This window comes from Buceros rhinoceros, unplaced genomic scaffold (assembly GCF_000710305.1).
Source record: "Buceros rhinoceros silvestris isolate BGI_N320 unplaced genomic scaffold, ASM71030v1 scaffold3661, whole genome shotgun sequence".
Classification (NCBI taxonomy): Eukaryota; Metazoa; Chordata; class Aves; order Bucerotiformes; family Bucerotidae; genus Buceros; species Buceros rhinoceros.
The window spans coordinates 27697-44342 of record NW_010392348.1 but is presented as its reverse complement, the minus strand read 5'-3'; the positions used below and the strand labels follow the sequence as shown (position 1 = coordinate 44342).

The following is a 16646-nucleotide window of genomic DNA, read 5'->3' as shown; positions in this document are numbered from 1 at the left end:
CAGCAGGAAGTGTACAGTTGAGATGTTTGTCTCCTAAGAGAAATTTCAAATAAAAAAGCAGTTAGTAGTTACAGTGGGCAAAAACTAAAGAGGTATGGCTTCAGCTGTGACCAAAGGAGAATATAGTATGTTTTGTTCTACCTTCTTCTTTGTAAAAGAATGGAGACACAGTTATCACGCAATGAAGCTCTTAAGCTTCAAGCACTGATGCTGGAAAAGCTTCTCTTTCAGAAACAAATCCTATGTTTGTGGGTTTGATGACTTCGAGATCTGATGAGCTGTCTGTCTGATGTTTATTGCTTCAGAAAAATTAGGCATGCACTAATGTGGATTAACTTCACTATGAGATTATGAGCACTCTAGAACCAGGGCAGAACAGATGAAAGGCAAAAGTTCAGCCTTTAATTAAAAGTTAATTGATGGTGTTACTGCAATGCCACTTTTTCAATATATATATTTGCGAAGCATGAAAGTTAACTGGCTATGCTTGAAGAACCTAGCACAGTTACTGGCCCTTCTAGACTTTGTTTATTCAGGTCCTTCACTTCCAGTGCTGTTCAGAGTTGATCCTTCTAAAATTAACCACTGCCCTGTTTTTCTTGGCTGAGTCACTTCTGCCCCCTCGACCATGATCTGTTGAGGCTGAAGAATTTGTTTTTATCATAGAGCTGCATCTATAATCAGGCAACTGCTACCTCTGTGATGTGGGGTGGGACTCATCTCTTGAAAGTGTTGGCAAAAAGAGATGAAAGTGCTTATATTGCTCACTATCAATTCTTTTGTCTTCAAACCTCTTCTCAGCTTGACTGGTCTTTAGTAGCAATTATTCCATTCTTAGCACCTGCTCAGATACTCCATGCAGATCTGAAATACTGCTCGAAGAAGTCAAAGGCATGATAGAACTAGAAGATACAGAAATGGATAATTAAAGTACCTCAGTGAACATGTGAATTTGTTTTAATGTGAGGGAAGACTTTGTAGGTTAGGTCTCAATCAGTCTGGGAGAAAAGACAAATAAGCAAGATATATAAAACAGTAAAGAGAGTGGGGAAGAAGCCTAAGAAGCAATTCTTCTTGATTTGTGTGGTTAAGGGAATCCTTGGAGACCCGGGAGCAGACCATTAGCAGCAGATGGGAATGTTTTTGCAGTTCAGAGGAGGAGCTCACTGCTCTGGATGCTGACAAGCCTGGAACAATTAAGGGGATTAAAACCAGAATGGAGTTATGGAAAGGAGTTGGTTTACAAACTGTGTTTCTCCAGATGCAGGTTCCCTAATTCAGGAAGTTTCTTGAGGATTAATCTTTGGTAGCACATCAGGGGAAGTATCTGTATGTGTTGCACTTCCTACAGCTGTTCTCTGAATACATGTTTCTGACCAGTGCTTGGGGTGGAGAGCAGCCTCAGACACCCACAGGAAGGGGTTCCCTGAGTCTGAGGGCTGTAATACACTTAATTTTTTTCATGATCCGCTTGATACTGGTGCCACCTGGTGAAAAGCAGCAGCTTTCAACTCATGTTCCTGGTGCTAGTATTTGTGGCTGCCACCTCCTCCTGTGGTGGTGACCCATGGTAGACAGCGTACTGGGCTCTTGGCTTATGCCTCTGGCTGCCAGGGTGTCAAAGGCAGCCTGGTCTGGAGACATGTGCCTGGGACAGTATTGCCCTCTTATGATGGACAGCTGATTCGTGGTTACTTTTGACTGGATTCACAGAAAGCAGCCCCTTCCCAAGCATGACACAGCATGGAGGAAAAGCCCAAGAGCCAGGATGTCACCTTTAGCCAAAGCAGAAGACAGTAGCTGGGACAGGGAGGGTTACACTTTCTGGGGATGATGAACAACCAGTTTGAAGGGCCGCTTCTGTTCCTGAAATACTTTTTCGAGTTCATTCTGTGTGTGCTACTGGAGGGACTGCCTGCCTCATGTTGTGCTTGAATACAGGCTCAACCTTGTTCCATTTAACTGTGCCTTCCTCCTACTGAGGCATGGACACCAAAGTCTCTCATCTCTCCTTGAATAAACACCACGTGTTGCCTTCTGCACCATTCTTCCTCTCTGAGCCTGCGGGTGAGGTAGGGTTGGGAGTAGCAGAGGTTGTGTATGGAAAGAGCTCTTGCTATAGATACCTTCCTTTCAACAGTCCTTTGCATTCAGCCTGACGAAGAATTAGTTAAGTATTTGCCACCACTTGCAGAATGGTCTTCTGCTGCAGGATATGTTAGTTAGGTCACAGAATCACAGAATATTAAGGGTTGGAAGGGACCTCTGAAGATCATCTAGGCCAACCTCCCTGCTAAAGCAGGTTCCCCTAGAGCAGGTTGGACAGGAACCTGTCTAGGTGAGTTTTGAAAGTCTCCAGAGAAAGAGACTCCACGATCTTTCTGGGCAGCCTGTTCCAGTGCTCTGCCACCTTCAAAGAAAAGTTTTTCCTAATGTTCGGTACTTCCTGTGTTAGTTTGTGCCATAGGGTCCTCATGAAGATGTGCCATTGAAGCCAGGTGGGTGGAACAGCAGCGCATCTTATCAGGGTGGGGGTTGGCTGTGACTGCAGTGACTGCCTGGTGCACAGAACAGACGGAATGCCTTTGTAAACCTGTAAGTCTGAGGAAACATGGGCTCAGTGAGTGTAACTGGGAGATGATCTGCTTTCCCGTAATGTGGCCTGGGTGTAGATTGGTGTCTGACTCACATGTGTTGGGGAAGTCCATGCGTTGCATGCCAAGGAAGGATCCTGACTCAGAGGATAATTTTGTGGCATTCCTTTGGAAGACAAAGGCCTGCCTTTTTCCTTCTCTAATGATAAGACTTGGTAGAGACTGCGTCTGTCTCCTCCTTTGCAGCATAAAACAAAGAGATAGCAAAATGAAAATAAAATCCCAAGAGACAAAGATTTGTGTCCAAGTCTTTGCAGTCTCCGGTCTTTCAATGTGTCAGCACCAGGTGTGAAAGGGAGGATGTTTGTAGTTGTGTAAACCTGCTAGACACAAACTCCACTCGCTTCTTTCTGGGGCAAAAACTATGAGATAAAACCTGTGATGATCCCTCAGGCCTTACCTAACTGATGCTATATGTGAATGCTGTCTTGTGCTGTGAGGACTAGGTGTGTTAGTGCCCTTTGGAGAACACCCGAGAGGTGAGTATGACCCATCTTGTGGTAATCTACCGTGCACGCATCTGCTGGGACAGTTTTAATAGCAGTTTTAACAGCGGCCCCACTTGAAGTTGTTTTCACCAAGGAATTCTGAGTTTGTCTACTTTTCAAAAATGCTGGGAAAAAAGTACTAGAAAGTGAGTGGTGGAAAAATTACTGATTTTCAAGCTCTGTGAATAACTGTTGTAGTCATGAATGATAGCATATCTAGTTACTGAAATAGTTTTTGATCTGTAGAATGAAATTTCCCCCAGCAATGAAGAGCTTCACTTCCACATGCAGGTCTGCATCTGAGACCAGCAGCCATACCTGTCCTGTGTATTCATTGGCAGCCTGGGGGTTCATGTGTTGTGGGCCCTGCTCTCTGCCAGGGCTCCAGGGTTGCCATTGGGACAGGTGGGACTGGTGGCTGGGAGGGTAAGGACTCCTTTTCCGGGTCTGGTTGAGCCTGCTGGGGACGTGGGATTAGGAGAGCCTTGCAGGATGAGGCAGGTAGAGCAGGCTCAGGGCAGCCTGGGAGACTCTGAGATGGAGTGGGGAGCAGACAGGCAGCCAGCTCTGGGAGAGGGTGGAGTTCCCATAGGGATCAAGGGATCTCTGTGGAGCTGGCTGCCCAGCCCATAGAGTTGCCAGCTTGAAACCAAGCCTTGAATCCTACAAAAAGGACAGCATGGGTGGGGGAATTCTGCTTATTAAAGGACTTTTATCTCTCTTCTGCTTTCCCAAGTAACTTTGCATTGCCACTATTATAAAAGGGAATTGTTTTAGACTGTAGTCTGAAAAAGTGGTCTTTTGCATTTCAAAGCCTTCTGAGTGTTCAGTTTAAAGCAAGTTAGTCCGTGGACAAACTTCCCAGTGAAGCCAGAGTAGTTACACATTGTGTCCTGTTCTACACTCAAAACCATAGAAATTTTAAAGGCTAGGAAAATTTCATCCTAGCCACATGCATTTTAGGGCCAGCACCGACTCTCCTCTGCTCTGCCCACCTCTGGAGAGATGCAAGGAGTACACCAACTGAAGTGTCTACTTACTAGAAGAGCACACGCTTGTATTCATTTTGATTTATGATTCTTGCAGGTAGGATAGAAGTAGGCAGGTAAGCATCACCAGCTCGCCGCGAAGTCTCTCTCCTTAGGTGACTGATCTTTGCTTTTGGGCAGATGTCTGGGATGCAAGGTGGGTCCTGGAGTTCCCCATAGTTGACCTGCTCCTAACAGGAAGAAGCAAGGGCTGCTCCAATCTTAATAAAATCCCCAGCACCCTTCCTAGCACTTAATAAATATACCAACTTGAATTTCTAGCAGGCTGTGCCTGCAGTGTGGATTTATCTTGAAGCAACAGAGCCCCCATGTGGCACAAGCCCCTCAATACTCCTTAGAGCACTTCGTGCAGCATTTTTACCAGCGAACCAGACATGACATTTTTTTGGAGAGTTTGTAATGCTAATTAAATCTAGTGGATGGCTGGATTTGAACACCATCAGAGAGAAATAGACAGCTGCTGAAAGAAAAACTGCATTTGTAGTTTGTGTCATAAGTATTTTTTTTGCTTAAAAAAATAAAATAAATGCTACCTGATGAGGCTAAAAAATAAAATCTAAACAATTCCCCTCCCCTCCCCCCCCGCTTATAAGAAATGTTTTCTGAAAGAGAATCTGATTTTTTTTTTTTTTTCCCCCATACCTTTAAAAAATGTGGAAGATTCAAATCATTTGTGTTTTCCCTCTAAGTTTTATTCTGGTGTCTGAACCAAATACTGTCTTATAATTTCAGCAGGTCTCAATTGCTGCACAGATTTCTTGATAGCTGTGTGTAGACCTGAGCACTCTTTTCTTACTTTTTGGTGGGGTCATCAAGACTTGCCTTGCAAAGTAAAAGAGACAACAAAACCTGATTCTCAACAGATAGAGAGCACCCAGGGCATTTTGAACCTAACAAGCAGAAAGAGGTATCTTGCTGGACCTGGCTTGGATCTTCCTTTAAAATGTCCTATAATTTCATAGCTCACCTGAGGTTTGATGTTATTTGTTTTTTCCAGACAGGCAAGCTAGACCCACATTATCCCAAAATATGTGGGCACAAAGGGAGCGTTCTGGACATCAAGTGGAACCCGTTCAATGACTTTGTAATAGCTTCATGTTCAGAAGATGCCACAGTAAGTTTACCAACTTGTACTCTGCATTATTACCTGGCTAATGTGCTCTTTGGGGAAAGAAATACAAAACAAATCAAAAGGCCCATGGATGAGATGCGAAAGCATATATGTACTTACAAAAGTACGTCAGGTAAGACTAACATTCCTTTCTTTCTCTTGAGGTCAGACCTGTGTGATCCCTTCCAGATGTTATACCAAAATCACTGTGAGCAGGAAGATCTGTTTTGTGGGGTTTTTTGTCTTTCTGAGTGTGTTTGCATGAGAAAAACAGAATCTAAATTTAAAATGTAATGACTATTCAAGTTTAATCACTATGACCCGCTTCCTTTGCTTTAGAATAAAAGCTTCATCACAACATAATCTGGAACAGCTATTTCAGAATAATTCCCTACAGAACAGGTTTGAGCTTGTTCTGCACTCAGTTACTCTGTAAAGTCATGCTGGATCAGTTATGGCATAGCTGAGGAACCTGCATCACACTATCCTGCAATAAGTGGTTTGGCTGAAGTTAGCGTAATTAAAATGCAGTCCCATGTTTTACTCCATTGTAGACGCAGGCTAGTTATTAGGAACTGAAGATTCAGTTCGTGTTTGTAAGGGACAGTTTAGTCCATAACTACCCACTTTCCGTGTGCTGTCAAAAGTGTGAGGTTGACTTCTCTGACAGTGAGGACATCTGACTAACTACTGTGCTTTTTCCGGAGGTCCTATATGTGTTTTCTCCCACTGAGTATATTCACCCTCTGACACACAGCACCAGGGAGTTTTTCCTTGTCTTTTCCTCCAGCCCTGGCTTGGTGCACATCCTCTGCCGTTTCAGCTCTGCCAAAATTCTCTCTTGAATTGGAAGGCTAGGCTCTTTGAATTGTCCTTCTTGTTCAATGACTTGCCTTTGCTTCTTTGGATATTCATGTCTTTTTTGAAGGCTTCTTTCAATTTCTGGGCTGCCTGTGTGGGTTTTATTTTATCTTCCAACTTGTCTGTCAGGTTTTCATGCTGTCTCAGGAAGGCAGGAAGTCACTGCCATGACCTTTCTTTTGAGCCGCAGGTGAGGAATAAGCTTTGAAGCTTCCTGCTGCAGTTACAGAATCACAGATCATTCATGTTGAAAGGGAGCTTGGGTGGTCTCTATTCCCACCTCCTGTGCAGGTCTGTAGAGCTGAGTCTTAAAAAACCTCCAAGGATGGAGTTTTCTTTTTTTTCTTTTTCCCACCACTTCTCTGGGAAGCCTGTTCCTGTTCTTCACCGCTCTCATGGGGATTTTTTTCTCTTATATGCAGTCGGAACCTCCCCAGTGTAGTTAGTGACTGCTGTGTCCCATCCTCCCACCCTGCACTTCAAAATACAGCCTGGCTCTATTTTCTCAGTAGTCTTGTCAGTATTGAATGCTTCTATCATCTTGCCCTGAAGCTGTCTCTTCTCCAGGCTGAGAAAGCCCTTCTCCCTCAGCTTCTCCTCACAGGGCAAGTGCTGCAGCCTCCACTGGACTCACTTAAGTTTATCAGCATCTTTCTTGCACTGAGACATGCAAAGCTGGATGAAGTATTCCAGCTGTTGTTTAATGATTGCTGAGTAAAGAGGAGAATTGCTTCCCATGATCTAGTGGCTATCTTCCTGTTGTGGTGTCCACCACTTCCACTAGGCTGGACATTAGAGCCAAAGCCTTCCTTGCAGTCTATTGTTAAAGGCCTGGTGCTCTCTGCCATTTCTGAGCATTAGCATAACCCACTGTTTTGGCTTGTGTGCAAGGATGCATCTGGTTGCTCTTATTGGGCTGGTTATCCCTGGACCTTTTGAGGAAGGCCACAAGCTTCTGTGAAGATGGTGGAAATTTCCCAGCATCCAAGTTCATCAGAAGTTTTTTGGACATTAACCAGATTTTCTGGTACCTTAGTGGTACCACAGCTATCTTTAGTGGCTTGTAGCTGAAGCATGTAAAGTGGTACTGGAGGGAATGATAGTCTCTGTGAACAACCTGTGCCCTTTCCAGTTCCCACTGCTGCTTCGGGCAGGCTTGGGACCAAGGCCAATGTAAGTGGCCAGGGCCTGAGAGTTTGAACAGTATGTGGAGAGAGCTTGTCCTTTTACCCTTCTTGTTTCTTTTAGCAAATCATCAGACATATATGAGTTGAGCTTGCTGAAGATCTACCCTGTGGTTAGAGGGGCAACGCTGTGCCTTTTACTTTGCTTTGTCAGGTTTTCTTCAAGATGCAGCAGGGTAGACGTCTCGTGGATTGTTCCTGCTTGGCCTCCAAGACCTGTTTCTTCTGCACACTAAGCACTGGCAATTTCTGCCATTTAATGCACCCTGAGATTCCAGACAGGGACTTTTCCTTGTTTTTACCACCAACCATTTCATAGCGTGGGGAGTGAATGGTACATACCAGGCAGTTCCTCTCATTACAGACACAACCATTCTTAGACTCTCAGCTCTTTTCCTTTACTAGCAGCTGTTGAAGCTGTAGAGTGTGATGCTTTCTCTTACTGCTGTTCAAGCTTTTCCAGAGGCTGCTGGTCCCCACAGTCCCTAGGTTTCTGATGGGCTTAATTCCTCAGTGGGAAAACCACTGTTGAGAAGGGTGCCCATGATCTTTCCCAGCAGGTACCAGAATCTGTGCCTCTCCTTCTTTGGCTCAGAAAGGTGTGATCCTCATCATCCGATCAGTGGGAGACTTGGGCAGGTGTGGCTATTTTCCATGAACTGTCTGCTTCAAAGGAAATTTCCCTTTTGGTTAGACTGAGTCCTAGAAAAATTAAAACAAGCATAGTCATTTTCATTGAGCCAAAGGGTTAATCATCTGTTAGCATCCTGAATAATCGAGCTTCTAGGGTTAGTGTGAGAAAGCCTCTTCTGTTTTACCTGCATAGGTTCAGCCCCTTTTGCAGGTTTCCTTTATTGTCTTCTTCCACCCTGGGAGGTTGGAGGATTTTTGTCTTCATGCAGCGTCCTTCTAGAAGAACCCATGATTGCAGGCAAACCTGTTACGAAACAGCACGCTCCCAGTGTTGAGCTGCTTCAGTGAGATGCTGCCCAGTCTCTCTGCTTAGGACATCTGCTGTGTGCCCACCTGGATGGGTGTCTGTGTCCTTTGACAAATGGCTGTGTCATTTGCAGTGTTCAGCGCTGGCAGTTTTCTATGGGACGAACAGTACTGAGCTGTCGTCTGGCTGGGGGAGTTCTCAGTTCTTTCACCACTCACTGCTGTAATGTCTTTTGGGGCTCTTTGGTGAAGTTTATTTCAGATTTGCATGTTTCTGCTCAAAGTTCATTAGGATGCAAGTTCTGCAAGATCTGTGCTTTACTTCTTGCCCTTGGGAGTAACTAATAATGCTGATAGCCTAGTCAGGTTAAGGGTTGGATTGCCAAGTTAAAACAAACTGCTAGAACCGCTGGTTGGAGATAGAGGATGAAGAGGAGACTTCAGGTACACAGAGATGTAAAGATGCTAATGTAAAGGGCTGGCATTCAATAAGCCAGGAACGTTCCTATTCACTGCCAAGCGAATAATAATACCCAGGGGAAAATAGTTATTGATAAGATCCAGATTAGCTTCTTACTCAGGAATCTCATGAAGTCCCATCCTGTGCCTTTCAGGTTAAAATCTGGGACATCCCCAAGCACTTGCTAACAAGAAATATTACCAGTCCGAAGAAAGAACTTCTTGGGCATGTTCGAAGAGTGGGCCTAATTGAATGGCACCCCACTGCTAATAACATCCTCTTCAGCTCTGGCTATGACTACAAGGTGGGTCTGTTCTCTGTAGAGCTCTCCTCCTGGGACACCCTGTTTGGCAGGGTGTTTTGAAATGTGTTTTAATTTCAAACTGTAAGGTAATACTAAAGAGTTCAGAAGCCTTTTTCAGGGGAAAATTCCACGGTGACCCCAAAGGCAAAAGGACATTGCTAAGTTCAAAATGACTTGCTAATTTTCTTCTGAAGAACTTCAGTCTGCTCTGCCCTTCTCCTTTACTGGATTGGATACAATATGCAATAACTTGCCTTTATTTGTCTTCAATCTCGTGCTAGTGCAAATATCTGCACTGATGCTGGCCATTTTTATATATAAAATGTTGTTGCAAATGAAATTAGAATATTGGACATTCTGATTAGGCACTGTGTCCCTGATATATTGCTGTAAGTACCAGAAATAATTTTAATTGCTGGAGAGCAACCACTAATGATGGTAAGACCTATACATGTAAAGAAGAGAGCAAGAAGTGAGGAGGCTACACAAAGACCCCAGCTGGTCAGGCAGCAAAGGGCTGATATTTTTTTCTTTTGCTACAGATAATGATCTGGAACCTTGACACCAAGGAGGCAGTTATCTCAAACCCGGTGAAGATTCTTGATGCTCACAAGGATGTGGTCCTGTCCATGTCATTCAACACAGATGGCAGTCTCCTTGCCACAGCCTGCAGGGACAGAAAGATACGTCTGATAGACCCTCGAGCAGGAACAGTTCTACAAGTAGGTTGGGTTCAGAGGTTTGTGGGCCAGCTATCTCACCCATTGAAGTGTTCCCTCTTCTGGGTAGAGTCATTGCCTTTAAAAGAAGATGCATCTGTGCCCTGTGTTGCCCAAGGCACCACATGGTGCTATTGCCTTCTACTTTCCCTGGCACACTTGCTGTCATTAGTGAAAACAGGGTTTCTGCATCTTGCTACCGTGCTTCTTGCTAGCTGAAACCCTTCTTGATGCATATTGTTTTCATAGCTCCCTCTTGCAGTCCTCTGTGGGATGCCTTGGGACGACTTGTAGAGATCAGGTGGATAGGTGGATGCAAATGTACATTGGTCCCACTGCCAGGGTTGTTCTAGTGGCCTCTGCGTTCTGTCTGCTGGTAAGGTGAAGCTGACTGTTTCGCAGGTATTTGCACAGATTCGTGTACACAGAAAGTCTTGCCTACAACTAATAGGGATTGTCCACCTGCAAAGATGTGGATCAATAGTTAGAGAGATTGATTGGGCTTTTGTGAATGCTCCTGAAGAGTTTAGATCAGATCGCTATGAAATCCCACTCACTGTAGTTCAGCCAGGCTGAGCAGCATTTTCAGATGTGACTGAATCAGAGGTTTCATGTACATGAAATGTAGCTGTGCAACACTGTCTCTATGTGCTGTCTCTTACTTACACAGCGTGCTTTCTCTTCCTGTAGGAAGCCAGCTACAAGTCTCACAGAGCTAATAAAGTCTTGTTCCTTGGAAATGTGAAAAAGCTGTTCTCTACTGGAACATCTCGGTGGAATAACAGGCAAATTGCATTATGGGATCAAGTGAGTTGGACAAGCAATCTCAACCATACCAGCTTCAGTTTTCTGTCTTTTGCTGTCACTTCAACTTTCCCACCTGCCAAATACACAAGAATTGGTCTATAACAGCAATTCAGAAGTGATGGGTGGTAGGTGTTACTGCTATGATACTTTTAACTGAGTATGAGTTTCTGAAAAAGCTCTGAAAGCTTTCAGCACAGAAATCCACCAGAACAGAGGAAGTGCTGGGCGCACTACAGGAAGAAATCATTCAAGGGACCTTTGGGTGATCACTGTAGCTCTGACTTGAAAGCATATCTTACTGGCAAGTTCTTACTGGTACTGGAAAGAGAAATGAGCTCTAGACACAGCCCACTCAGGTGAAGCCCTCAAAGGAGATAAAGATATAGGGTGTTTTTGACTTCTGATGATTCCTGACAGTAGAGCACTGAAGTGGCACTTACTGGTCGCTTCCAAGACATGATCTCCTATCGTGATGACTGCTAGCCTTATGAAACCATGCTATCCTCTGCCCCTCTCACATGCAGTGAGATGTTTTTCCTTTGTCAGTATCTCACCTTGTCCCTCCATGTCAGACACCTTGCAGCACAGTCTTTCGCCTTTGTTGTGCTGTCACTCTTTGTACCAGACAAAGCTGGTAGTCTGGGTCTATAATTTTGCCTTTTTGAATATGGCTCCTTTGCATATGTGAGAGGCAAAGCACGATACTGCTGGCTGAAGCTGAGCAGTGCTCTGACATACCATGGGTCTAACATCAGGGTTTCACTACCTTCACAGCTGCTGAAGGAGCTGGCCATGCGTACTTGGAGAACACAGTGGGAGGGTCTGTGAGGGCATGTATATGCAGCCTCCTTAGGGACAGGCATTGGCACAGGACCTGCCCAAGCAGGCATCTTTCTGAGGTCTGCATTCACCCATTTCATCATCATGTCTAAAGAGCAACTCTGGCTTTATGGAGCCTGCAGCTGGGCAGTTCTGCAGGACTAAGTGTGTATTAACCCTATGCTAAATACATACTTCTGTGATGATAGCCATGATGGCAGCCGTGGGATGCCATCCTCTGGCCCATTGGTCCTTCTGACATTGCTCCCTTCAGCACTGCAGGGATAGCTTTGCATAAGACATGCCAGCCTTTTATATGGAATGTTGTGCTATGTGCTCCTACGTGGATTACCTGCAAAAGGCCGATGGGAGCTTTTGCCCTTGCACTGGGCACCTTCCCACTGTGCAGTGTGGAGAGTGCTCGGCTGATGTAGACTGTTCGTGTGGAGGTGGTGCTCTGTTGTGGAGGTATTTTCTTGACTAGAGGTAGTCAGAGAACGGAAGTAATTCAGTGAGCGATGCAGATGCGCCCTGAAGGCCTCTCCATCTCCCTGAATGTGGTGGCTCACGTAGAGGCAGGCAGTATTTCTTATTGTATCTGCACTTGAAATGTCATTAGGCGCCTGAGATATTCTGGTGCCTGCGGTGCTGCACTCAGTCAAGAGCCAGGGACAGAGTACCCATTTCCTACCCAAAGAACTTTGGAGGAGTCTGTGCATGGCCCTCTGCTCAGGGCAGCTGGCCATGGCCTAGGATCATTATAGAGCTGCACTCACGTGCTGCAGCCAGGTGGGGTTCAGGTCAGGTGTCCCTGAATTGAGGTGGCTTACAGGTGATCACAGCTGTCTGTTTTTCCTGTGTCCTGCTCAGAATGACCTTTCTGTGCCTTTACTGGAGGAGGATCTGGATGGCTCTTCAGGACTCCTGTTTCCCTTCTACGACTCAGACACACACATGCTTTATGTGGTGGGAAAGGTAAGTGCTTTCCATGTCAGCAAATGCTGGCCTGTCTGATTCTTCTCCTGGCCTGTGTTGTGTCAGGCTGAAGTCAAAGATGCACCTGAACCATGTTAACCTAAGGATATGGGCTGGTGGGATGGGGCCTGACGGCAATGCAGCATCAGGCCACGTTTGCCACCATGTGTACTGTGGGGAAGTACATTGCAGATCCCTAACCTTCCCACACAGGAATTCAGGGGTAAATGTTTGGATCATTCCTGACCCTGCATTGCTTCTGGGGCCAGGCATTCTTCTCAGCCATCATGCTGAAGAGCAGAGCCCAGCTTATGTTCATTTTATTTGCTTTTAGGGTGATGGAAATATACGGTACTATGAGATAAGCCCTGAAAAACCATACCTGAACTACCTGATGGAATATCGTTCTCACTTACCACAGAAGGGAGTTGGTGAGTGGGAGCATATGACTAATGTTACAAGAGGTTGAGAATGGTGGCTTTTTTGTTTTAGAGGCTGTCAGAGTCCAGGACTATGCAAAATATCATTTAGGAAAGAGAGTGGGTCAAATGCCGGTCTTGACCCACATTTACAGGTGCACAATAGCTAGCTTGGCCCAGCTCCCCTGTATATCACAGGTGGTACTAGAGGTCACAGCTTGGAGGTGTCCCCTCTGACCAGCAGAGCATGGGCCAGGAAGCTTTACCAGTCATTGCTGCATCCTATCTCACATACCTAGTCAAGGTGGAAGGTAGGATAGCCTAGATTTAAAGGTGGAGGATGCCCTTTTGTGAATCTGCTCCAAGATTTTTGTTGACATTGTTTCCACTCTGGAATTTCTGTGGTAGTGAGTGCTCCATATCTTAATGCCTTCCATCTTACCACTTCCCTGCCTTCTCTTGTATTGGCATTTCCCATTTAGAGAGAGGCCTGCTGTGATGAGGTCACCTCTTCTCCATTGAAGGCCCTTGCTTATTAACTGGTCTGCATACTACCCACTGTTAAAATCATTCAAGCTCCAGAATTTGGCTTCCAGCCTTCAGACCCTATTGGTAGATCTTTTTGAACCTGTAAGCCATATTACTTTATACACTGACGTTTTTAGGATCATTTGCTACCCCTCCACATTATGTGTGGACACTCCCATTCTTCCAGGACATTGGTACAGATATTTAGCAGCACTGTATTTTGTGCCTGCAGGTCTCCTTCAAAAAAACCAGTATTGGAAAGGAATAAATTATTTAAAACTTAACTGGAAGATCTCTCCATTATTCAGCTTTATAATAATCCTTCCAATATACAGCATCCTTATTTTATGTTGTCATAGTTTCTCTAAAAATTATTCCATGAAAAGGAAGCTTACAAGTGTTTTTTAAAAGCCTGAGTAATCAAATCTACCTGCCTAACCTGATCTGTTCTGCTGATGAAACATAAGCACAAAAGCTTTTTTGCCAATATTGCTAAAACAAAATACAGTGTAGAAGGGTGGAGTTTAGATTCACATGTTGGTGAATGCATAATGTAAGGAGCAACAGTCCATCACATAGAATCTACTGTTTAATGAAGTTGTTTGGAATTAATAGAAAACAAAGCTTTTGTAGACCATGAAGCAAGGTCTACAAGGAGAGGCAATCTCTTTTGTTAAGGGAATTGACATGGCTGTAGGCTTTGTACAAGCTCATGGGATAAAAATCCACTGAGGTTACCAGGTGAGTAGAGACTTTGTGTGGCTTAGCAAATCCCTGAAACACAGATGATGCCGTCTGACAGACTAGATGTTCACACCCTTCTCATTTGCCATTCTGCTTTGGTATGGTGTTGGGGTGAGGATGCTGGGCTAGAAAGGCTTTCAATGTGATCCATAAAGCTATTCTGGAGTTGTTTAGGTGTCCTGAAATCCCTTCCTGGTCATCCTGATGGTCAAATCCTGTGGCATCACCTGCAAATTCTGGTCACTCTATTTATAGTTCATGAGAATGAATGAGGAACAGGAAGCTTAGCACAAAAAACATAGATCCTGTGTGTAACTCTGTGGTCTCTGTGGTATCCGTGGTCTGACTGAAAAAAAGTCATTTAGTCTTGTCATTTGTGCCGCTGAACCAGTTTTGGGTGCATATTTCAGACTATGCTGCTGTGGAGCTGATGCTGTGACTCCTTTTGTTGTTTGGTGACCCTTTTTCCAATGGTAGATGACGTTAACTTTCTAGGGAGATTTATACCCTGTTTGTTTCATGATATCCCACCAGGAATGATGCCAAAAAGAGGACTTGAAGTGTCAGCCTGTGAGATCTTCCGTTTCTACAAACTGATCCCAACTAAAAGCCTGATTGAGCCCATCTCCATGATTGTGCCTCGACGGGTAAGATAACCTCAGGTCATGTTCATGTCTGGAACACGTATCCATGATAAACAGGGCAGTGCCTCCTCTCTGTGAGAAGAGTAGGCAGAGCAAGGGATTTTCTCTCTGCTGGTCTGAAGGACAAACCTGGCCAGTTTGCGGGGCAGTTCTGCCAACAAGTGGGCAGATTTACCCTGGCTCTCTCTGTGACGGGTAACTCTCTAAGACACTAAGATTTGCTCTGTTTGGGTGCAGCAAGGGGTGTCTCTTGACTGTCAGGTTGACTAGCTCAGTGTAAACTTCCTCAGAGGCATCTGCTATAATGACAAAAGAGAGAAAGGGGTTGGGGATGCTGATGAATGACATGAAAATCTCCTTGTGAAGAGAAGATGAATCACCAAGGGAAAAAAGAAATTATGGTTTCCCAGATCTTTACCCAGTGGGTGCAGTTGTGTTACAGGCAGTTGTTCTGCAGCGTGTAAAATACAGCCTGTTGCACTGAGAGTGATGTAGATGTAAGTCTCAGAGCTGGTGTGCCTAGAGAGTGTCTTAGGTCATGAATCTAGCAAAGGTAGTTCCCATCTGACCATGTGACCAAAGGTACATTGGAAATGTCTGTGCTCTGTACTTCTAGAAACACTGCAAGGTATAAGTGCCTTGAATTCAGAGAGGCAGCAAAGCTAATCCTCATTGCCACTACCAATCAGGCATGTTTCTCCAACATTACCTCCTTGGCCAATTTCTGTCAGCTGATGATCAGCTGATGATTTGAGACTTGTGTCCATCCTTCATATCCACTTATTCCTCCTCAGGAACACTATGTTCATGAGAGTTGGGTTAGCCTGTGCCACCAACCTGCCCTAGTCTGTTGTCTGGACGTGTAAAGACTTTACTAGCAGGAATTAAAATAGGCCTTCAGAAGCAATTCTTTTGAGAGGAGGAGAGAGGCTCAGAGCAGGTGAGAAGATTTTATGTCCATGCCAGTGAGTGCTTGTGATGCTCCCTGTGCTGAGGTGAAACAAATCTTTCTCCACCATAATCCAGTATGGTCCTTCTAAGCCAAAATCTCATTGACATAGTGACTCTGGACTTTTGTTTGCTTGCAGTCGGAGTCATACCAGGAAGACATCTACCCCTTGACCACAGGAGCCCAACCAGCGTTGACAGCACAAGAGTGGCTGAACGGAGTTAACAAAGGTCAGCACATGGAGAGCTCCCCAGCCCTTCAGTTCCCCAGGGCTTGGGTAAGCTGCCGCTGGCTCTCCGGCCTGTTAACTGCCGGAGAAAGAGGAAGGGAGGAAAAGGAGAGACATAACAAATACGACTGTAAGCTAAAATAATTTGGTGGCTAAAACATTCACCACTGTGAACTCTGGAAGCTGCTCCACTCAAGTGCCTCCATGTTAATCCCTGCTGGTTGTTTGAATTAATTGCTTACAGCTGATTTCTGAGTGTGGTTTGCAAGTGCTAACTTGTCACCTGCCTCCTTCCCTAGGGCCTCTCTTGGTATCCTTGAGACCAGGCTCAGGAGCTGTGAATTCCTTGCCGCAGTTTCTTGAGCCAGAGCCACTCATGAAAACTACTGACCTGAGCCAGCACCAGGATCAGGGAGGAAGGATGCCACTGGAGGACATGGAGAAGCCAAGTGAGATTGAAGACAGCAGAAAACAGCTAAAAGTGGAGGAGAAATTCCTGAAAAATGAGAAAATGTGCCTCTCTAATGGCTTTGACATATTTGAGTGTCCACCACCAAAAACTGAAAATGAGGTGTGAATGTCAGGGGTGAAGGTTTGGGGCTGTGGGGGGAACCCCAGAGTCAGGTGGCAAAATGGTGCAATTCGCAAGGTGGCAGCAACTGGGAAGGGTTTATTTTGCAGATCTGGGGCAGGGCAAGCTCTTTGTTCTCTGTGGGGGCAGAAGCTCTCTATGCCCTGGCAGCCACACGGGAAGCCGGAATGT

General features: G+C 45.1%; 1 protein-coding gene across 1 annotated transcript in view; it reads left to right on the top strand.

Moving 5' to 3' along the window:
• The window catches only part of CORO2A (coronin, actin binding protein, 2A), an 18586-nt gene that overhangs the window by 533 nt on the left and 1407 nt on the right, over nucleotides 1-16646 (top strand). The window contains exons 2-10 of the mRNA XM_010144417.1: nucleotides 5189-5305; nucleotides 8901-9050; nucleotides 9593-9772; nucleotides 10460-10576; nucleotides 12266-12370; nucleotides 12705-12801; nucleotides 14596-14708; nucleotides 15794-15884; nucleotides 16183-16454. Of these exons, the coding sequence (XP_010142719.1) occupies nucleotides 5189-5305; nucleotides 8901-9050; nucleotides 9593-9772; nucleotides 10460-10576; nucleotides 12266-12370; nucleotides 12705-12801; nucleotides 14596-14708; nucleotides 15794-15884; nucleotides 16183-16454 (1242 nt within the window). The remainder of the gene's footprint in view (nucleotides 1-5188; nucleotides 5306-8900; nucleotides 9051-9592; nucleotides 9773-10459; nucleotides 10577-12265; nucleotides 12371-12704; nucleotides 12802-14595; nucleotides 14709-15793; nucleotides 15885-16182; nucleotides 16455-16646) is intronic.